General features: G+C 38.5%; 1 protein-coding gene across 1 annotated transcript; it reads right to left on the bottom strand.

Annotated features, from left to right (window-relative positions):
• Window positions 1-3,318: 3,318 nt before the first annotated feature.
• Window positions 3,319-15,342, bottom strand: LOC144637685 (dual specificity protein phosphatase CDC14A-like). The gene is made up of 19 exons (XM_078496756.1): window positions 15,204-15,342; window positions 15,020-15,110; window positions 14,862-14,937; window positions 12,657-12,749; window positions 12,000-12,079; window positions 11,684-11,750; window positions 10,805-10,867; window positions 10,644-10,680; window positions 10,507-10,557; window positions 8,853-9,027; window positions 8,007-8,062; window positions 6,800-6,887; window positions 6,658-6,708; window positions 6,027-6,094; window positions 5,803-5,897; window positions 4,921-5,123; window positions 4,120-4,173; window positions 3,726-3,833; window positions 3,319-3,647 (listed from the first exon to the last, which is right to left on the bottom strand). The coding sequence occupies exons 1-19, from the start codon at window positions 15,247-15,249 to the stop codon at window positions 3,584-3,586; spliced, it is 1,566 nt and encodes a 521-aa protein (XP_078352882.1). The 5' UTR covers window positions 15,250-15,342; the 3' UTR covers window positions 3,319-3,583.
• Between the last annotated feature and the right edge of the window lie 7,720 nt (window positions 15,343-23,062).

Here is a 23,062-nt window from a genome sequence, read left to right as displayed (position 1 = left end):
CGTGCCTTATAGAAGCTAAACCTTTAACGATACCAAGTCCACTCATCACTGGAGGTTTCTCATTGACATTGTAATACTGGCAGGGTTAGGCTCGATTTCCAGCCGTTCTGGGAGTCCGGTGCGTCATCCTCCTAGGCCTCCCAACGGTGTTGGAAGGAACGCGGGCTCACAAAACGGCTGGAAATCGAGCCTATGGCAGGGCAAAATCCCCCTGATTTAGGCTTCAAAAAATCTCGGCGCAACAAGCTCACACCAAAACAACACGAATTACCCCTCACCCACAAAATTGCACTCAAGACCTTATCGAAATTCCTTACCTTGTAAACCCTTAACCATCGAATTTTGGCTTCGGGGGGGGGGGTGGGGGGGGGGGGGGGGGGGAGGGCTTATTCATCAGTGTGGAATGCCTTTTCAAGGCTCTCACAAACGCGCCACGCAACAAAACTTGGAAATTTTTGCAATTTATTCCTCGCTTGTTATTTGTCAATGGCGCGTTCATTTCACTCGTTGTAACACAATTAAGTTAAGGCCTCAACAGGCCTTCTTGAACGCAAGATGCTGACTCGTCCCCAGTCGTCTCTTATGCGAAAATTACAAGACGCGAAGGATGATTTGAGCAGTCGACTCAAGACGGACTCAAAAGACGACTGGGGACGAGTCAGCGCAAGATGCATTGTTTTTCTATTCTACATACAATTTACAAATTCCGCCAGGATCTTGGTAGAATATTTTATTACTAAAGGCAATATTACAACCTTGTGATACATATAAACAGGTCACTTTGAATATAAAAACCTAACGAAAGAAAAACCATTAACAATACAACACTTTCCCTACTGTATCGAGTGCATCAAGAAAATAGGGTAACAGAGAATATAATTCATTAGTTTAAAAGAAAACAGAATTCAAGGAGCAATGTTTCACGCGACTTTAAAATTTGCCTAGAAACACAACAGTACAGATCAAAACACATCTCGTCCCCAGGCGTCCCTCCTTGGTTGGAGCAAGGTGCGCGGAGTGCACGTGGGACTGGGCCTGGGCCCGTAACCATCACGCCTAGCGCTCCCTGTTTCCCGCCATTCACGGCGAAATGCACAGCAACGGCGTTGGGGACGAGGCGGTCAAAACACAATATACCTGTTAGGCGCCATGCAACGATATATCAAACCTGAATTGGCCCTGAGGATTTGGAAAATAAAACAAGAAATAAGAGCAATTTGATTTCTTGTTTTATTCTCTTGAGCCACGTGGCCAAGTATGAAAATTTTGACATATCGAAATTGGCCCATTTATAGACAGTTAAACACAATATATTCTGTATGTAGGTTCAGCCATAAAACAGAAACACTTGATTAAAACTACGTTGATAAAAAGAGCTTTAACAAGTATCTTCTTTAAAAACAAGTACGTTTTGACAGAAGTCACATTTGAAAAGGATCTGTAGAAAGGATGTATGGTTAAAAAATCTGCACATTAACCTATATTTAATCTAGGAAGTGTAGCTAAAATACCTTAAAAACCGCTAAAACCATAACCCCTAAAATCACACCCCTTTTTGGAAATGTTCCATACAAAAATAATTTATAATACAAATGTATCCGTTTAAAAACTGTCACAAGACAGTGCTGTACAGGGATAAGAGGCATATATCACGCCATTAACTAAAGTTAAATGTCTTCGCAAACCGTTGTTTGCTAAATAATTGATGTTGATTAACTTGATCCCTTTCTCTCAATATGACTTCTAGTAAAAATTGCAATCCTTTAGCATTGGCACTGTTATGTGGCAAACAACAAGCCGTTTCCATTAGAAATTATAACCATCGTAAACACAATTAAAAAGTCAGCACGCTTTAATAGATTTTTGAACAGCCAAAATTTATATTTTTGAGGAAGGAAACTTAAGAATAATGGTCTATTGTTATTAACAATTGCTGTATCAGAGACTGAAACTGTTAACAAGCGTATTTGGTTGAGGGATAGCTAGGATGGAAATGGATGCAACTTGAAAAATTGAGGCTAAACTTTTCAAGTTGTTTCTGGACATTTTCAGAAAGTCGATATTTGTAGCAGGAACTTGATTTCTATCCGCAAATTAAGGTTATATCTTTATACCTAAGATATTCAAAGATAATGTTTTTCATGGGTTAAGTTGCCTGCCACTAATTTCAGAACAGTTTAGACCAAAAATCTGTGAAATCCCCTGTGACGTTGCTCCTTTAACTTGTATATAACAACCCAACAGCTCAAAAGCTGTACTTTAACTAGAAGTCACACTGAGAGAGAAAGAGGATCAATTTAACCAGCTAAGACACTGAAACGTGTATGGCACCCACGCCGCGCGTGTACGCTCGTGTTTTAAATACCAAACACGTTGACAAAATCACGCTAAATCATTTTATTTATAGATGTATAGACAGAGTAAACTATGTTCAATAAAGTTATCTCCTTTCAATCTCGCCGAAAGCTAATGAGATAATTGTTTTTTTTGAGCAAATTTCACTAATCATTTAAGTTTCATAAAAACAATAACTTATTCTCGTAATAAGAATTAATATTATTAAGTTATTAGGATAAAATAAAATTCGTAATGAATTAGTAAATTGTACATTGTTTCTGTACAAATTTACAAGTGCTGCTTTAGCATTCAAATTAGTCCTATACTTTTAACACATCGTTAAAACTTTTCAGTGCGTTCAAAAACTTTCAAATCTTTTATCAACTTGCAAACCTCGCGAAGTACGATTTTCACCGTATCAGTAATGTTTTCACGAGATTAGCGAGAACAATTTATATTCCCTAAACAATGGTGCTTGCCGATAACTCAGTGACATTGTCCTCCACTACACTAACAATACTCAACTTCCTGCTTTCTGTAGTTTCTTATGACCAGCATTTCCCATGCCCTTCCAATGTTGTGCTAAAGTTCATTCACACTTTCTAGACTCGGTCAGAGTACCCTGCAAAAGATGCCATTTTTTGGCCTGTTGTTTCACATCATAAAAGGTAAAAAAAGAAGCTCCTTTTGCAGAGTACAGCCAGTTGGGCTCGGCTGCTCGAAAGCTGGTTAACGCTGATCCAGGGTTGAAAGTTTACAAAGCGTCTTTTCTCTCTCTCTACTTATTTGATGCTTGTTTGACATGCATCGAAAGAAATTTGTGTTTGCTTCTGTTTTGCATTCTCACGCTTACTCACGCCACTTTCTCAACCAATCAGAGGTGAAACCATAAATAAAAAAAAAAAAAAAAAAAAAAAAAAAAAAAAAAAAAAAAAAAAAAAAAAAAAAAAAAATATAATACCAAAATACACCTTTAAAACAACACCAATCATGACGCGCATAGCACGTTTTTCCGCGCTTTGCGCCGGCTACATGCATTTGCTTTTAGTTTTGATTGGTTCTCTGGATTGTCTGTGTTTTTTGTGATTGGCCAGAGTGACTACTTTGGTTTTGGTTTTACAACGCTAAAATCCTGGATTAGCTGGAACCTGCTTTGAACAACCGAACCCAGGCCTGTAACATCTGACCGAACCAGCGGTTTTCAGTGATCTCACACAAAATATTTTACTGAGTACTTATTCCTTAGTTATGTCTTGGCAAGCGCTGCAAGGTTCAGTGCTCTACTGCTAACACGGGATGACGTCATACGACTAAAAAACAATTGAAAAGAAATTGTTAAAATTATGTTATAAATGATATTTGTTGATAAAACATTACTATTTCATTACCTTCGTAGCATGTGCGATGAAGTCCTTGTTGTCCTTCGTGGCAGAGCGGAAACTTTGGATGTCTTTAGCGGTGACATGACTGATTGCATACCAGCTGTGTTTCCAAGCCTGTAACAATGATATTAGAAAACTGTGTTGTCAGTATCGCGTTTCACAAGACCGTCTCTGTTAGTACTCTTTTCCTTTCCTCGTTATTTCTACATTTCTTATCCTTTACATGTAATCTGCTCGTCTATGTCTTTTTTTTCAAAATTACTTTTATTAACATGATTAGCATCATAAACAATCCACACAGTACACAAGCGTACATGTAGGTTTACTGAACAGAAGCTGTCCACATCTCTAACAAAGACAGAAATTTGATTAACTACTTGTCTAAATATGATTTACTCACTTCAATGACTGCCCCGTTGTGGAACGCGTATGACCAACTCTACCATCCTCCAATCTGCAAGGCAAATAAAATTTACACTCGCACAATCAATAACTTAGAGTCAATTAACACAAAAACGCACGGTCCACCGCGTTACACGGGACCGGCGGAGCTGTCCCAACTTTTAAGTGGATAAAGCCCTAACGATTGGCATTCAAATGAAAGCCTTTTAAACAGTACTTTCATGTAGTACTGTTTATTATGCTGTACAATGTGGTTCAATCTTTTAGTCTGTAGGTGAAACCCTAGTGTGTAACCATTCAAATGAAATTTTAATTTAAAAAAAAAAAAAAAAAAGAAAAGGGAGACGCGGCAGAGACACCTGGCTGGATTAAGATAGCTGGGCTATTAAGCAGTACTTTCAATTGGTACTATTTATTATGTTGTACAAGATGGTTCTAACTTTGAAGTCTGTGGGACAAAACCCGAGTATGTGACCATTCAAATATAAGCTATTGAGCAATACTTTCATGTGGTACTGTTTATTATGCTGTACATGTACACGGTTGTTTTTACTTTCAAAGTCTGTTGGCGAAGCCCTAGTGTGTGACCATTCAAATGAAAGCTATTGAGCAATACTTTTTTGTGGTGATATTATGCTACACGCTTAAAACCTTAAGTTAATGTGACCATTCAAATAAAAGCTTGAGCAGTGCACTTATGCGTCACTTTTTATTATGCTGCATAAAATACTTCAAACTTCTAAGACTAAAGATGAAAATGGATCACTTTTTTTTATTTGAATGGTGACAACCAACTCACTTTAGTGTTCCTGTTGTTGCTGAGCGTGGATGTCGTAGGGCACGACTTGTTTTGAGCCGCCTTAACTCATCCCCTTGCGTTGTCTCCTCGTTGTCATTAGAATCTTTTCTGACAGTAACCTCCTTGGAAGAAAGGATACTGCTACGTTCACTTATCAAGGAAGCACTGGATGTTGGGGTGGCGCGTAGTATTGGCGTTAAATCCTTAAAGTAGAAAAAAAGATACAATACCCTGTTAGGCATAGTAACTTCATAGTAACTTTAAGTTAAGAGACATATGTGTGTTTCCAGTACTCCTTTTTTAATACACGCCATTGAACTATTTTTTTGCTTTTTGTGCCTAAAATAACACAGCTATGAGCAACTTACAGAGATGCAAAACCACATTTTTTAATATGAGAGCTATACCTGACTTGTATCTTTTCAAGTAAATGATACATTCAACTTTTTTTTTCTCTCCAGCCCTTCGCAAAATTCTAACTTGCAGATACATTCATGTAGCCTTGGGGTTTTGGGCTTTCTCATTAGGGATTCTGCTATAGCTGCAAAGTAAAGAGCTTCAACCCAGTGAGGTTGGGGGTGGGAGGGGGCAGGGCTGTGCTCTAGCAGGGCCTGGGTAAGATAGGTGACTTACTTTTGCATTTGGGCAACTAGTAAACCTTTGCCATCAAGAAAGATTTTAAGAGTTGAGCACCCAAGAGTTCTTACAGAAGGACCTTTTGGCACCCTCCAATTCTTCTAAGAGAACAGCTTTTGGAGGGGAGGGGTTTTAACTAGCACGTACTAGCACAATGAAACCCAAAACGAGAGCCTGCTTTCAGGTATGAATTAGCAACTTCCATTAATGTCTAACTACAGAGATATGAGCTTCTTAGAATTTTACCTTGTAAAGTTTTCCTGGTCTTGTATTGACAGAATCTTCAATCTTGATTGTGTCCACACCACTGATGAGCCTGCTCACACCACACTTGTCCACTGCTGTTGTAATGTGGAAAGAAAACCTATACTGAACTACAGGACTTTCCAAACATGACTAGATTAACTGCCCAAGAAACTTGTTTGAAGGCAAGCACTCTTATGTTTAATAAATAAACAGATTGAACAAACCTTTCTCTGCTTTCTCTTTCTCTCTTGTTCTAAAAATGTCCCCTTGAATCCATAAACTAGCTTGTTTTCTACAGAACAAAAAATAAGTTATCAAACTTACAAGGACAGCAGGTAACTACTCAATCAATAAGTACTAGATAAAATATGAGCGGGAGATCTGTATGAGCCATTGTAAACGCCCATACAGATCGGATGCGAAATTTTATTCTACTTGTGAAATGAAAACAATAAATTAAAAGCAAAGTATTGTATGCGAATCAGTAGAGATCTGTATCAAAAGTTAATGAATACTAATTAGCTGAGCAGGAGTTTGTATCAAAAGTTATTTCTATTGTTTGATTTGTATTGGGGTTTACAGATATGTACATGTGATATGAATACTGTGCTAAGATTGGTTTGCACCCTCATAAATAATTAATGAATTTTACAACAGACTTTACAACAATCTTGCTGACAGTTGTAAGTTATGAAAACTTTCCTTAATATTCAGTGGAATCAGCTATTTCTCAAACATCTGAGAGAAATAAAAATTGGTTCAAGAAACCAGGATTTAGAAGACTATTAACTCAGTAAATCTGAATAACTTTTACCTCAACACTTATTTCTATGAACAATAAAGTGTGTGACTTACTCTTCTAAAAAGTTCTGTTGTGGTCCGATCACTGATCCAGGACGGCAAATTCTTTAGTTAAAAGATAAAAATAATTCAGAATATTGTCATTTACATGTACAAAATCATAACTTTACAGTAAAATAATCTCTTACACTCTTACCTTAACCATGCAATGGCTTCGGCAGCAGTGAACCGGTAGTGTTTTATCATGTAACACGCAATCAATGTTCCAGTTCTTCCCAGACCAGCTAAAAAGGTGCAAATCAAATAGTAACTAAGTTAAATTAGAACTTCTGTAAGAAGGCATTGACACACTGTTGACCTTGAATTTTCATTGGGCATTACATGTACAATGGAACTCTGTTTTCTCAAATTTCCAAGGGAAGCAAAAACTGGTTTGAGAAATTACGAGTTCAACAAATTAGGGGTAAACTTAGTGTTCAACCGAGTAAGGCAATTCCAAGGGAAATAACCTTTGGCTTGTGTTATCGGGATGTGTGAGAAAACAGGGGTTCAGGAAATTGGCATTACTTATTAACCCTTTGAATGCCAACCCAGATACGGCCTGTGACCGGCGGCCATATTGGATTTTTCACACAATTAGTTTCTCATTTAAGCCCTAGGCACTTTATTACTCTTTTTAGTTTTCATTCTTGGACTAGAAGGCACTCGCAAGTAAATATATATGTTGGCTGGCGTTACAACTGCTTGGCGACCTGTTTGTATTCACAACAAAACACTGATGCTGTTCGATACCTTCGTTTCTTCTCTCTTTCCTCTGAACCTGAACTATTTCATTGCACCCTAAACATCGTCACTTTATCCCTTTCTTTCATTCTTCGGTCTCTATCTCTTCTTCGGCTAAACTTCCGTGGTTTTCTCCACGTGCCTTGCTGCCGACGGGGCCGCTTGGATTACCATATGTTGTGCCAACAGTGCCAACAATGCAAAATTCTTTGGTCAGCGGATTCTTAAAGGCTTCCCAGATCCTTTGAACGACCGCAGAAAATCTTCGAGGGACCGAGAAAACCAAAACAAGGCTTTACAGAGGACGTATATATCGTCCTGGGTATCTGAGGCTCATATTTCAGGACGTATATATACGACCTTGGCATTCAAGGGTTAATATTACTCTAGTTATATAGCAATATTTCTATCCCTATCCAATAATGCTACCGTGTACATAAATAGTGGGATTTCACTGTTTTTGTTATGAGTTTCAAGGCACAATTCATTGCAAAAAGTGAACAATGTAGTCCAACTCAAAATCAGTTTAAGTCAAATGATGTCACAATACATGTATGCCAGCATAGTCATTTTAAGCGACTATCTAATGAAGTAATATACATGAAAACTAAATCTTGTACCTTTACAGTGAACTGCAAGGGCACCTTTGGAATTTTCTGCTATTGTCAGGAACCGCCTGGTGACCAAGAGTTTTGAAATCAATATATGGAAAGACAATAAGCATTAAAAGTACACAATAGTAACTCAAGCCAGGGGGCTTACTAGTAATGGCTTTTATGGTCCTTCACAAGAATAAAGCAATGAAACCTTTGCTATCCATTAAAATAGGTGGCTAATTGCAATTTACGCGAGGTTAAGCTCGAGATCATACTGACCAGGGGGGGAGAACCAAAAAAAAAAATTTTTTTCTCTCTTTTTAAAATTTTTTCAAAAATTTTTTTGGAGTTGGGGGTGGGCCTAAAACGGGGGAAAAAAAAAAAAAAACCCAAAATTAAAAAAAATAAATTACAAAACAACTAACGTGTTTTGAACAACCGGGCCCATGGTCTCAATTGCAAATGCTGGGCAGTCTCAGGGCTTAAAAGGGCCTCAGTAAATTTGCAGCTCACCAGTTGAGGTCAAACCATTTTTCTTGTGTTGTCTTTCGCATATACAGTGTAGTCCTCACAAACGCTCTTCACTCTGTCCCTCCCTTCACTTTACGTACTGGAAGTATTGGCTACTATTAAGAAATGTTTTCTATTGAGTCTCTCCATGTGACAGTGCCTGGTGGTTGCCGTTTACCGTTGCCGTTTACCTTCTGTGCTTGCTGGCAGCTCACACATAGATTTCAGGCAACTTCACCACACTCATCTATTGGTGATGAGTTTAACATACAAAAAAAAATTCCCTCCTTCTCCTCCACATTCATGTATAGTACATCAAATTTCATTTAATTTAAAGTACTGTATTGAATCAAAACTGACCTGACGATCATGTCACTTGGTACTGTGCCGTCCACAAAGAACAAGTCAAAATGTTCAATTCCATGGTCTGTGAATCTCCTTGCATCATAAAATTTCTTGTTGAGTCTAACAACAGATGTTACATTGTGCTTTTTAAAGTAAGGGACATAGGCTTCGGGTGCATGTAATGGGTAACCTAAATTGAAAGAAAATAAAAATAAAAGGTTACCATATTTTCAAGGAAATAACTTTTTCCTTTTTAACTAAACAATGTACAGTCGAAGCCCTCCTAAACGCACCCTGGGACGCGAGTGTCCCCTGCGGCCGCTTCGTTGTTCTCGTGCGGCGGGGTGGGGATGTGGCCGCCGGGGCCCCTCTTGCTTCATGTGTGTGTTTCTGCCCGGACATGGTCGTTCTCGGTGCGCGGCCGCTCGGGTGTCCGCTTACAAGAATGTATCAGAGTTGTATGGGAGTTAAAACGGGGTTTCAAACAAGGCGGTCGTGGTGGCTCAACTGATTTCAGTCGGAGGTGTAAAGGTAAATAAGGTGGCACATGGCCTTCTTTACTTTGTGTAATGCACAGCACTTATTGCACAGCACTTGGGATCGACACACTGTGGCCTAATGGTTTGCGCACTAGAGTAGTCCAGTTTCAAGCACTGGCCACGGTTGCTGTGTTGTGTTCTTGGGGAAGATCATTTTTTTACTCTCCAGCAAACATATTTTTTGGGAAAAAAAAAAAAAAAAAACCAAAAAAAAAAAAAAAAAAAAAAAAAAAAAAAAAACGTTTTTTGTTTTTTTTTTTTTGGTGAAAAAGGGCGATTTTGCACAAAAAAAAAAACAAAAAAGATTAACTTTCACACTCAAGTGAAAACCGCTCTAACACTGGGGGTAACCCTGTGACAGAGTAGCATCCATCCAGGAAGAAGTATGAATACTTCTAGTCACTTAATGCTACGGAAACTGGGATATGTATACTCAGGCAGTTCGGGCCACTTGGCCTTACACAGAATTAACCTGCTTACTAGTGACACCCTTCACAAGTGTTAAGAGTATGAATTCAATTAATAACACAGGCTACAATATATAAAAGAGACAGATGCAAGTTATAAGGATGACAAAGTACATGTACATGTATCAAGATTTCAGAATTTCAATCAAAATCATTAAATTAATGCCCCACTGTAATTTAACTTACTAGTAACATTCATTAACTATTCATAAGGGTGCAAACCAATCCTAGTACTGATTATTTTACAGATCACATCTTGTACACAACTGTTGAAACCCCAATACAAATTTCCACTATTTAGCCAATAGAATTAACTTTTGATACAGACTCCTGCTCAACTAATTAGTATTCATAACTTTTGATACAGATCTCTACTGATTCGCATAACAAAACTTCGCATCAATTTATTGTTTTCATTTCACAAGTAGAATAAAATATTCCTGTCCGATCTGTATGGGCGTTTACAATGGCTCGCCTATCGGCTCGCCATTGTATGCGCCCATACAGATCTCCCGCTCATATTTTATCTACTACTTGATTATTTTACATAACTAGTATGTACCATCTTTAAACTCAGTACCTACATGTTGCTGATTTGGCACAATAAAAATAATAAAAAGATAAATAAACCTTCCTTTTTAAACAAACACTAGTTATGCTTACCATTTTCAATTCTACTTTTATTGTGAGGTCCACTGAATGCCAAAAATTTATCTGATAAAAAAAGAAAATTAATATTAATGATAAACACTTTTTTTATTATTTCACTCTACATATAAATTTATAGTATTGTCTCTTACCTGGTAATAACCAATTGAAATCTCCATTTTCAACTCTCTGCAAAAAGAAAAAAAAGACAGTGTCACACTTGGCGGTGTACAAACAACCACCCTTGGAAAGGAATTTCGTACTCATAAGATGTCGAAAAATTAAACACTCATAAAAAAAGTAGTAATCCTACCTCATAATGCTCATACTCCTCAACATCAAAAGTATCAAAGTTAAAAAATCCATTTTGCGATGCCTAAAAATGGAAATACAGGAAATCACTGTAGGTTATCAATCGGTATAAAACATTCTTGTGCCAATTTACCTTTCAAAATGACAACAGTTACCAGATGAAATTGTTCAATGTTTCAAGTAGTAAGTATCTAAAATCAAATTCTGACCGTCTAAGAATTGCTTTTCGAACAGTCAGACTCGTTTCATTCTCATCTTTTTGAAATGCTTTTTTTTTGGCCAGCCTCAGCATTGCCAAAAAAAATATGGGCCTGAGGTACAAGAAAAATGAAGCCAAAATTTTACTTCTGATACAGACTACTTTACAAGCTGTAACAGATCAGTTTTTTTTATAAAGACACCTCAGAAACAAGTCATAACATCTCTATATTTCAGGGGGAGCTTCTAATATTCCAGACAAATCCTGTCAAAACATGTCCCTTAGCAAAAAGCTATGAAACTCACAACAAACCACATCAAGGCAAAAAAAAAATCTGGACATTCTAGTTGTAAAAAAATGTTAATTTAAGGTGGTAGACTGAAGTTCGTCCTTTGGAGGCGGGCGCCCAGGCCCGGGGGACCGCGGCCGCGGCCGCGCCCGGCCCCCCCCGCCCCGGCCCCCTCCCTCGCCCCCCCCCCCCCGCCCCCCCCCTCGTCCCCCCCCCCCGGCCCCCCTCGCCCCGGGTCCCCCCCCCGCCCCCGCCCCCCCCGCGCCCCTCTCCAGCGGTCCTCCCCCCCGCGCCGCCGCGCGGCCCTCGCGGGGCTTCTCGGGGCGTCGGGGTCGGCTCTCAGTCTACCACCTAATAAGCTATATGTAATTTCATTGTACAAAGTAGTGTACCTTATGAAGGCCATTCAGTACGTCCATCAAAGAGAGATTATATGAACATGTTCCAAAGGAGGCATCCCTAAAGAGAAAGTATAATTATATTTATACAATATAAAAAAAAAACAAAGGCACTGCAAGAGTAAAGTGCATTGTCCAATAAAGTGGCTATGTTGCAATTATTTGGTTAGGTAATGAAAATTGGATGATTTTGGAATCTAAGCAAAAAAAATTTTCCAACCTACATGTAGGTTAATCTGTTTCAACATGAATATAACACTCTTACAATCTTACCTTTCAGATATAAAAATGATCTCAAGATTAAACTTACCTAAATGGTAGAAATGGTGGGTTACATCCATTTATTAGTGGTCTGTAGGACTCATCAGGTGTTCTCTTCAAGTATACAACCTACACGTATAAAACAATATCATACATGTATGTAGTTACCAATAACTCAGTTATAACCACACTCAAATTTCGTCAGATTTTAGAAATTTTTGTTATAACTTGAACTTGTATTAAATCTTGGTACATGATTGTACAGGAGTAATCTTTACAGTCAAACCGCATGTTCTTTTGATGGGAACTTTGCAATGTTGCGGCGCAATGTTCCAATATTGACTGACAGTTTGCTTGTCGCAACTTGCAACTTTCAAGTCAAATTTACCTGAGCAAGTTGCCAAGTTCCGGTTTTCATTTTGCCGTATTAAACGAGGTTATACCACCTTTGTTTCAAAGGAACAGAAAATAATTGCCCCTTATTAATTTTTGACTGTTCATCAACAGAATGCGAGAAACAAGCGACAGGTTTAGTTTACATTGCTAAGCTAGGAATTACGCTTCAAAATTACAAACATAAGCCATAACTTGCGGAGCAAATTTGAATACGAACTTCGCAACGCGGCACGGTAAAGTTATGTGAAATTGACTGTAAGGGATGCTATCATTACAGGAAACACGGTGTTGTGTTTTTTATAATACTTACAGAATATGCTGCTATTAGGTACGCTGCATTTGCTCTTTTCCTACTGTCAAATGAAGTGTAATGAACAATCTTCTTCTTGGCTAGTGAGAAGGACTGCAAGTACAAACCAACAAACATGTTTTACAAACTACATGTACTGTGCTTCCAGTAAAATATTTGAAGTTGTATGAATTGACATGTATATCTCAAGACAAGTTAATATTAGTCTGTGTGCAGTGGTCTCATATTAGGTAATATTTATGACAGTATGTTTTCTTTATAATAAAAATTCATTTAAGTTGTTTTCTTTTGAACATTTTCTTCTAAACCAATGACAACACTGGCTTGGTATCATCTGACGACACATTTTAAATTATAAAAAAATAGGCAAATGCTAGCTGGAAGCTGCCTGACTGCTAAACTTGACTTCATTACTGGCACATACATTTTTTACTGTCATGAAAAATGAGAGAAACAAGCCTGGTTCAAGGGAACAGAAATTGTCTTGCGATAAACAAGATCCTGCAAAGTGGTGGTAGCTATATGACAGCAATATTATTAACCATCTAGAAACATAAAACAATGCCACAATATGCCCATAGTAATATCATATTTACACACTCTTGAAAATCTTCACTGTTCAACAAAAATAAGCATTGGAATCCTGGTCTTAGGAAATGCTGGTGTAATAAGTATATAACGAGCATTTAAAGAAAAAAAAAAACCTTTGGGAAGTTCCTATGCATCATACTATAACATTGGGCACTTTCCATTTGTTAGAACTGGCCAGAGCCAGAATTCAGTTGTTAGCCAGATTTGTCCTGTCAAATCAGTTGAAATATAAATATTATACTTGTGATGGTGGATTTGTGGGAAAACCTCGTGGAAGAGGCCAATTTTTACATTTAAAACCACCGGACCGGCCGGCCAGTTCTGACAAATGGAAAGCAACCCTAGTGACAAAATATTTCAAAAAACAACTCAAATTAATTTCATAAACAGAATGTGTGAAGAATATCGTAAAGAAAGAGAACATAGGTTTTCTTATAATTTTATCAAAGGAGAATAACAAATTTCATAACGATAACCTACATAATTTGAAGAGATAACCTACATATTTTGTAAGCTCGCAAACTTAAAAAGGCACACAAAATCGTTTGATATTGACTACACTATCATTAATATTATGACCGTAATATCATCATCAAAAGATAAATTTTATAGTTACTGTCAGAATTGTTTATTTCATTATTAAAATGACTAAATTAAATTAAAAACTTCGTATCAAAGAAAAATATACATGTACCCCTAGGCGATCGTGTAAAAATACATCATATTTTGCGCTTTAATTTGACAAGAACGAAAAAACGGAAATATGCTTTAATCAGCTAAAAATAATCTGAAGTCACAGGATCGGAAATCTTTTATTCGGCGGCGAGAAACATCGAAGAACCCAAATTATCCTCAGTTATGGTTTACAATAGAAAGCTAATTGAATTTATATATATTTCACGGGCAATGAAATGTCACGAGTATAAACCCTAAAGAAGGAAAAGAGTTTCAAATGTAAAGTCGGCTCGATATCACAAGTTGTTTACCTGTTTTTAAAATAAGACAACGGACACGAGGCGAAATTCCAAACCACAGCGCTAAATGTAGTGGAAACCAGTGTTTTGCATAAAACCACAACATTTCAACCAAATGAGGCTGGAATGACATGGGATATGAACATTTTAGGGGTTTAAAACGATCTTACAAGCATTTAAAGCGGCGCCGGAGAGAAAGGGTATATTTTCGTGCCAACGTAAAGGACTCAAATATAAATACGAAGCTCTGTGATAAGCAAATATACGCCGGGACTCGTAAACAGCGAAAACATGTATTCCTTCGATCGATGTTTTGATCCTGTTCTTTGATAATTCGTATCTTTGGCGATACAAGCTCGTTTATCAACAGCGTTTAACACAATCAACACAAAAACATTAAAGTACGGGATGTGAAAGCTTTAAAAACACTTATTCTAGTCGTTGATGTACACAAAAACATGCTAATATCCTCGAACGCGAGTTATTCTAATGTCCGCGTGAGCATTTAGAAGCCCGCTAGAATTCAAGAAATGTTGACACCGGCCGAAAGCCAGAATTGTATATCAAGCAATCTACTACCCCATCTTCAACTACACGTTTTTTTATCCACAGGTATGAGATTAAAATTCAGACAACTTACCTTTAGCTTCTTGTTTAACTTACAACAGTAACGATACAACATAGCGAGGTTCAAGGGTCCGAAGTCAGCGTAAAAACTGCAGAAAGACAAGTTCACAAATTTGACTAATTAGAACGCGATTTGACGGCAAATAACGAGCCAAATTAGAACAAACTTACTTCTCATAAACCAGCTCATCGTCCACACAGAAATAGTGAACAGAAACGGTACTCCGAGGCTTGTTTCGGAGAGTGGCGAAGTACAGTCGATCTAGAAAGAAATTAACAGGGGACATCTTGGATAAACACACGAATACTGGTGGTAAACCGAACTGGCAACAGATTAAAAACGACCTAGATATACCTTTCAGAAACTCGCATGCATTTGACAGCTCACTGTCGTCGGCCATGGCGTTTAAAACAAGCAAAAAGGAACAGAAATCTTCGTAAAAATCCACAACATCAAAACCCCGTTCACTCCATTCTTCTACTGTGCCTTCGACTGCATTACTCGTTTCCACCAATCAGAGAACAGAGCATCGGGTTGCCATGGGAGATGACCCGTTCATTGCACAATAGGAATCTATTAGGGCGCAAAAAATGATAAACAGAACAGAAGGCTTTTATCGCCTTTGTGTTTACATGAACGAAATAGAGTACTTTTTAACAGGTTTGACGAACTAGACAACCAAACTAATAACCTTTTTTTTTTTTCATACTAAGTTAACCATACCACAGAATCTTGTTCAAAGTAAGTACTATTGATCTAAATATTATTACACTTAAAAACAAAATAGGACACAAACAGAATTTAAATAAGAAAATTTTTATAATAGAAATAAACAATTTATCTTTATAATGAAAACTACACGTCCCAAAACCCTAAACAAGAACGTAGTTCAATTTCGTGCGCTCCTGGAAAAAATTATGCAAATGACAATTTTTCCGCTCATTCCCCGGGACTCAGTCTTTGAACTTTTTTCTAGACATGAATTTTATACATCGACAATTTTTTTTATCTAAGTTGTAATTTTTTCTCACAAGCATTTACCTTTTTCCCTAGGCTTTAGCTGGACAAATAAAGATTTTTTTCGCCAATATTTTGGCGACAATCTAAGGACTCTTGATTCCAGATCTATTAATATTGTGTGTTCAGTTTCTAGCGTAATATAGATGTAAATTAATTGCGGTTATTTTGTATAAACTTCCCGTTGTAGCAGCACCTGCTATTTGTGGTCAACGGTAACATGTTATTATGAATACTGTAACAGTTGGTTGCTATTTATGGCAAAACATAACCTGTTTCAAGCTGTGAGCTATTAAATATAACTTCACAAAATGAAACACTCACACCCTCTCCATGGAGTGGCAGCCTGCCTCATTTGTCAGTGCAGCATCATGGGACGGATTAGTTTAATCGCATTGGATGAAGGGAAGACTGACTGGCGACCGCTGACATCACGTGCGGTGTTTCAGTGATGTTTTTCGTACGTACTACCTTTCAGCGCTATTTTCTCGTCAGTCTCTTTGAGTTTTTATGCATTCTGAAAGCATTCCGTCATCTCGCCCCATGCGACAAGGTAGGGCGAAAAGGATAGAGGATGAGGAGGAGGAGGAGGAGGAGGAGGAGGAGGAGGAGGCGGAAGGTTGAGAGCGAGGAGATCTCCTTTAGTTTTCTTCTCTCTTCCGGGAATCGTTTGACGGATTTGACGAATCAAATATTCAGAAGCGTGATAGGTCGGGGTTACTGACATGATAGAGTTCCTGCTGGTAGACTGTTCACTCTGCTGTCTCGTTTATTTTCCCTTCGATCTTGGAACACTTACGCCCGAAAAGGATCGTGAGAGAACTGAACGCAAGCGCGACAGCGCGAAAACCTGTGGACGCTGTTTTCATCTCACAGTCTTTCTTTGCACTGAAAAATAGTGAACAGTCTATCCAGCGGCCACTGATGTGCTATTTCAACTCCGCCTCCACATGCTTTTATTTGACAAATCCAGGTCAAAAATGTAAAAAAGTCAAAACCAATGTTAGACTGCAAAACAGTTGCATTTTTTTTGCGAACGCGCGCGGTCTTCGAACGGAGCGGATCCGTAAAACGTGCGAGGTTTGCGCGCGCTAACTCTTTCCGCGCTTCGCGATTTATGGGAAACAAGGACTGTTTTGCAGACTAAGCCAATGACGTGGTATGGGAACGCCAGTAGCTGTGTACGCATTGCGTGGCTCACATTGACTTTGTCAGAGTTTGCTTACATAAGGGACACACGCAGGATAATGTTTAAGGTTGAAAATGTGTTCCAATCCAAAGGATCGATCGTAGGTATCCTCCAGCATTTTTTTAAGGTTGTCCCAACAATTGATCGGTACTCATTTATACCCCTGGGTGGAAACAGGCACTGTGAGAGTTAAGGACTCCAGTAATGGTCTAGCCTGGGCCTCTGAGTTCGTATTCCAGTAGGCCACCCAGCTTCCCACTAACAAGGAACGTACCTGCACTCGTACAAAACTGATTTTATTCAGCTCGGAAATACTAACAAAATATTAAAACTTGCAGACTCATAGAAGACAATCAGACAGTTTTATTTCAATCACAGTAAAATATCGGTCGTTACAAAACAGGCAGTATGTTAATGACTTAAATAAATATTTATAATTATAATAATTGTTGATAGAGCAGTTTTCACTCGAGTGTCGAAAGTAATTCGCGTTTCCTTGGTTCTGCATTACTACGCCTAGTGATTGGTTAAAGAAACTCGCACTACTTTCTCATCAACCAATCGGATGTAAAACAAAAACCAATCGCGACTCCCTAACACACTTTTTTCCGCGCTTCGCGCCGGCTACATGTAACTGCTTCGAGTTTTGATTGGTTATTTTACAGCACTCGATCAAAATCACTCTAGGGCTTATATAGGGCAAACTCTGATTAGTAAGTCTTATAATTATGCTTTGTACTGCTTTCGCTCGTTATTTACAAATTTGCTCTCTTGTCGCAAGAGAATATGAATCTCTTGCTTGTCATGATTGTTTCTCCTCGAACTTCCTTGGCGCTGAAACATCCACCGCATGTCTCTAATAGTCGTATTTTTGGCGCGAAAATTGGCTCCTACTTTTTCTTTGTATACAAGTGTCATTCAAACTATTCTACATCTGGCCTGCTACAACATATTTACTGTTTTAAGTTTGGCATTAATTTTGCGACAAGAAACGTAAGCAAAATGTGCAGAGTTTGACCTTTTTTCAAGCTGTTCGTGATTTCGTAGGATAGTATAGTAGATAGAGCTTGCAATTGGCTGAATTTGGGTATATAAGACGGTTAATTGCGTTCTACGAAGGAAAACGCATTCCTAATTCCGTGTGGTATCCTGTGTACATAATAGGTGTCCTGCGTATACCACGTGAAATTTTGGGCGGAAGCAAATAGCCTAGCTTTTATTATATCGACCTCGAATTAATGCGCATACACAAGTGGACTTGCCGCACATACCAACGTGGATCTTCACTGGCGCTGCGATTTTTACTTTTAACCTGCTGTTGGTAAATAAAATTTTACTAACTTGTTGTGGAGGGAGACTGGTGATGGCAAATGCTCCTGCGAAGGAGTGAAGGGCGAACGCACATACAATGTAATCATATAGTCCTTACTTTATGAAAGTAACGTAAATACACTAATCAAGACTAGTCATCATTGTTGGCTCGCTTGAGTTTTTCTCTAACCCGTCAGATTCCAAAGTTTTTTCCTTCTTCTGCAAAACGTATCTTATTCTGCGAAGTGAGCTTCTTATCTTGACACTTACAAGTTCAACACTTTTGTCTTCGGCGGTCGCCTGTATCTTAGCTTCTGTGGTACTGTAAGACTCCCTAGCTCCCAGTCCTAAGTACTTCTTAGCACTTTCCTTGATCTGAGGAAAACACAGAATGGTGATCAGCGGATTCACAGCAGCGCTGCTATTTGCAATGATGACGATCGAGCGACCAATCAAATAAGAGGTTGGAAACTCTGGACGGCCCAATCCAGAGATTATCAAATAATAAAAGCCTGCAGGGCTTGAACACAACCAGAATCCAGCGGTGATGTAAAACGACGAAAATACAACTCTTCGTGTAGCTTTCATCTCTAAATCCGCTTGCGCGTTTTCAACGTTCGGGCTTCTTCTCTCGTTGGCTTTGTTAATTTTTAGAATACGGTTGAGCGTTATTAACGAGAAAACAGCAATTGCAATGGCTGGCATTAAAAATGTCACGCCCAGATAGGCACGGGCAAAACTTCCTCGCAGACCTGTTTCTGCAACGCACACCCTGACATAATACCGATCATTGTCATACATGTCCTCAACTTTGGACCGATATAAGAAAAGAGAGGGAATGTTGATTAAAAACGCTGCCAGCCAGGCGCCCCTTGTCATGTATACGATCTTATTGCGGCTGAGCGGACGAAGAGGAAATGTCACGGCCCAGAAACGTTCAAAGTTTATGACAATCAAGACATAAAAACTCGTGCTGATTGCCACGAATCTGACGTACTTCGATACGGCGCAGTATTCACGAGACCTCCTGAACTCCAGCCGATATATCTCCAGAGCATCAAAAGGAATAGCAACGAAGCATGTCAGCAAATCTGAAAATACCAAGTGTCGAAGAAAGTAGTAGGACCTTTGCTGTGGGCGCACCATTTGCGGCTGGCCATGTACAGCGGCATTAAGCTTGCGCGCCTGCGCCTCGCGTTTCCATAAAATGTAAAGGGTCAGAAAGTTGAGTACCAGTGCTACAGGTTCAATGATAAAGTAAGGCACAGCGAGGGACACTTTTTGAAACGTACTCAGGATGTCAATGAGTTCCTCCCTGGAATTGTTGCCATGGTTACCAGCTGGGGTTGTATTTGTCATCGTGGCAAAGACCTCTGTTACATTCGACATTGCAATGAGCGTTCTGTTTGTGGAAAAGAATTAGAAAAATGATTTAAAACGTGCAACAGATAGATTCGTAAGAAGTTTTTTTGTGAAGGAAGGGATGGTAGAAAGAATAGAAAACTATTCCGGCCTGGCTGCCGGTTCTCGTTGTGTTCTTTTGCTTTTGTTTGCCGCCCCTTCTTGCGTCGGGTCGTCCTCTGTCCTGGCTCCCTGACCTCCCGGAGCTGTCACGGGGCTGACTCGCGCTCCCGAGTTCTCCGGGGCCGCGCGCTCACTCCTCTCCCTCTTTGGTTCTCTTTTTTCGCGCTAGATCAAACAGACGCTAAAAAGCAAATTATATATTAAAAACTATGCATGCTTTGCATCGAATTGGAAAATTAAAATTGTGTTTCGTGGCACAAGCACCTATAGCAATTAACGGGACGAGTGCTCCGGCTTTTTGCGGTGACTTTTAAAAATAATTTCGTGTTAGCACGGTTTGTTAAAATTAATTTATATGTACGACGCAAACATCCAAGTACAAGAACATGCATATATAAAACGCAAAAACAAGAAAAGAGCTCTGAACCAATCAGAGCGAACGTGTTGCTTTTTAGCCAATCAGATGCGTTCGTATCTTTTCCCGCAGGTTGAACGTTTAGTTTGCAAAATTGTGATTGGTTGAATACACTTTGTCCCCTTAAGTGATTGGTTCAAAGATTTGCTCTGGGATTACATAATTCTCTTCTTCTAGAGTTTGAAATTTAAAACCGTGCCGCTCCATTATAAATTTTCTACGACACTGCACTTTTTATTGCATTTACGTACAAGCAACTTTTTTCTCTTATAAACTAAATAACCGAAATGGAGCGTTTCTTAATCTTTAAGTGCTTGTATTTAATTACACTGAAACTTTTTCGCATCAGATATACCTTATTATAGGAAATTAATGTTCTATCAGTGAAATTAACGCGACTTCAGCTCAAAATTCGCTTTATATTTTGTGAGCTTCAATTTTCGAGTTATTATTATTCTCAGAACACATAAACATAAATTATAGAAACTAGCTATAGGAAACAAAAAAAACTCTTTTCTGTGCACTATTTTTCAGTCTTTTACAATGTAAATGTCATCTGCAATATTTCCAGTTTTATTCTTGCTTTCAAAAGAGCGGTACAACAGCCATAAAATACCTTTAGAGACCTCAAAATCGCGTTAATTTTCTTCATTTTGAAAATTTGCGCCCTCCCTCGCTTTAATTTCTTTTTTCAAAAGAAATTTTCCCTCCAATTCGATTCGCGTTAATTTCAAAGACCTTAATTTACGGGAGCGTTAATTTCATATAATAAGGTAGGAGATAGGTCCGAGAACATATGATGTAACTGAATAGTTATCGATTGCCGGAAAGGGGTATAGGATTAATTTAAATTACTCGCAACACAAAACCGGCGCAGGGTCGAGTGCCAGGGTTTATGACTTTTCGACCTAAAAATTCAAGTCAGACAAGTTTCTGGTAAACGGTACGCTCGTTGCAAAATGGTGAAGACACTCGCTTTTAATTTTTTTCCGCCAGTGCATAGAAACAAAACTGGAACTACTTTACATTTTACTAGTACTGAGAAAAAATTATACAGAAATTATACAGTAACCAGAACTTTATAGCCAAATGACCCCTATATTCGCGAGGTCCTGCGAGAAAGGTTTTTCTAGTTAATTAATGTAATCGGGTATACTACGCAGTAATACGCGTCTTTAGCTAGACCTGGCAATATTGGCAATGTTTGAAAACATGCCGAAGCAACAGACAAATTAGCCAAGTTATTCTCGGTTCTAAGTTTCAGATAACCTGCGATCAGCCTTTCTTTTTTTCGCGACGGGGAGAAAATAGCGCCGCGAGGAAAAGAACGCCTGATTGCAGGTTAAGTTTCAGATAATATGCAACGAGCTAATCGCTCCATAATTTTAATCACGGCCGACTTCATAAAAAATATTTTTCAAACCAACTCGATTCGATTCATCGAGTTCAGATGTTAGCTACACGACGGACCAACTAGCAATTTCTTGCTAATCTGCAGGGCGCTTTACAGAACCTTGAATCTCACTTATCTGTTAAATTTTCGGCGATTTTTCAGTTATCAGTTAAAATTTCAGCTCATTTTTCAGCTACCAGTAGACTATGGAACACTTTGCTGATCTCAGATTTCAGCTACCAGTAAATTCCAGTTAATTTTGACCAGTTCTAAACTGCCAATTAAAAAAACCCATTTTCGATGCGGGCGATAACAAATAATTTAAACCCAATCCGTTAAAAATCAATTAAATCTTTCCAGTTTCGAAATCATATTGCTTTTCGTTGTCATCATTTCTGAGCCTTGATGACTTTTTGTTTTCGCGACACCTTTTTTTACGCGAAATATTCCTGGTAAAAAAGATCCGACGGCATAACACCTGTTCGATAATACGATCCCGTTAAAACAATAATTAACCTTTAAAAAGCAAATTTCACTAAGCGCGCATCGTCCCCCATTTTTTTGTAGCCATGGGGGAATTTCTGCACATTTTTAATACTGAACGGATTGTTTTGTGAAATTGTTTTTCAGCAACCACTCGAAGACTGCATATCCTCAGCTCGTATCAAATTCGCGATTTTTACCGAGGTAACGTAAGCGTACATTAAATAAATGTTATCACATGAAGGTATTTAATTTCCATTTATGAAAAACAAGCGTGAAAATTAGCTAAATGTAGTCAAAGATAGAAACAAACTATTAATCGTTGACATCCAATCCTGTCACGGTCGATCTTACAATCGTTATAGTTAATTCGTCCAAAAAACGACATATTACATAACAATAAGTTGGAAAAATATCATACAAACATTTGCTTGTACTTACCTTCATAAAACACAGCTTAAACAGTATTTTGCGTAATCCACTCTGCAAAAAATGCTTTTGCCGGAACAAAGTAGGGATGTTGAAAACTAACACGTAAATGCAATCCAAACGAATTGGGCAAGATAGATACGAAAGAAATTGTTTTTAGGAACAGCGAAGTAATTGAAAACAGCGATTCTGATTGGACGAAAGACTTCGTAAAAAAGGGCCGAAATGACGGTAACTCTTTGATTTGCCGCATAGCAACGTACCAACAAACAAAAGGTCCCCGACAACAATTTTTGGGTATTATTTTATGAGGATTTCTTCAAAACTCCAAACGGCCTATCTTGAACGCCGCAGAATTTCAGGACCTAGCGGGGTCCAATTGGGTCTATGTAGAGTGGTTTTCACTTGAGTGAAAAAGCGAATTCGTGTTTCCATTCGTTTTGCATTACTAC

Source organism: Oculina patagonica, chromosome 14, assembly GCF_052425735.1.
Source record: "Oculina patagonica isolate OP01 chromosome 14, crgOcupat, whole genome shotgun sequence".
Lineage (NCBI taxonomy): Eukaryota > Metazoa > Cnidaria > Anthozoa > Scleractinia > Oculinidae > Oculina > Oculina patagonica.
This window is presented reverse-complemented; position numbering and strand designations above follow the sequence as displayed.

Bases quoted from the DNA above. Each gene is read 5' to 3' on its own strand.
- LOC144637685 (XM_078496756.1), bottom strand. From the start codon at position 15,249: ATGGCCGACGACAGTGAGCTGTCAAATGCATGCGAGTTTCTGAAAG. The intron at 6,888-8,006 runs GTACAAGATTTA...GCACCTTTTTAG, and splicing joins CCTTGCAGTTCACTGTAAAG to CTGGTCTGGGAAGAACTGGA. The intron at 5,898-6,026 runs GTTTGTTCAATC...ACATTACAACAG, and splicing joins GAAAGAGAAAGCAGAGAAAG to CAGTGGACAAGTGTGGTGTG.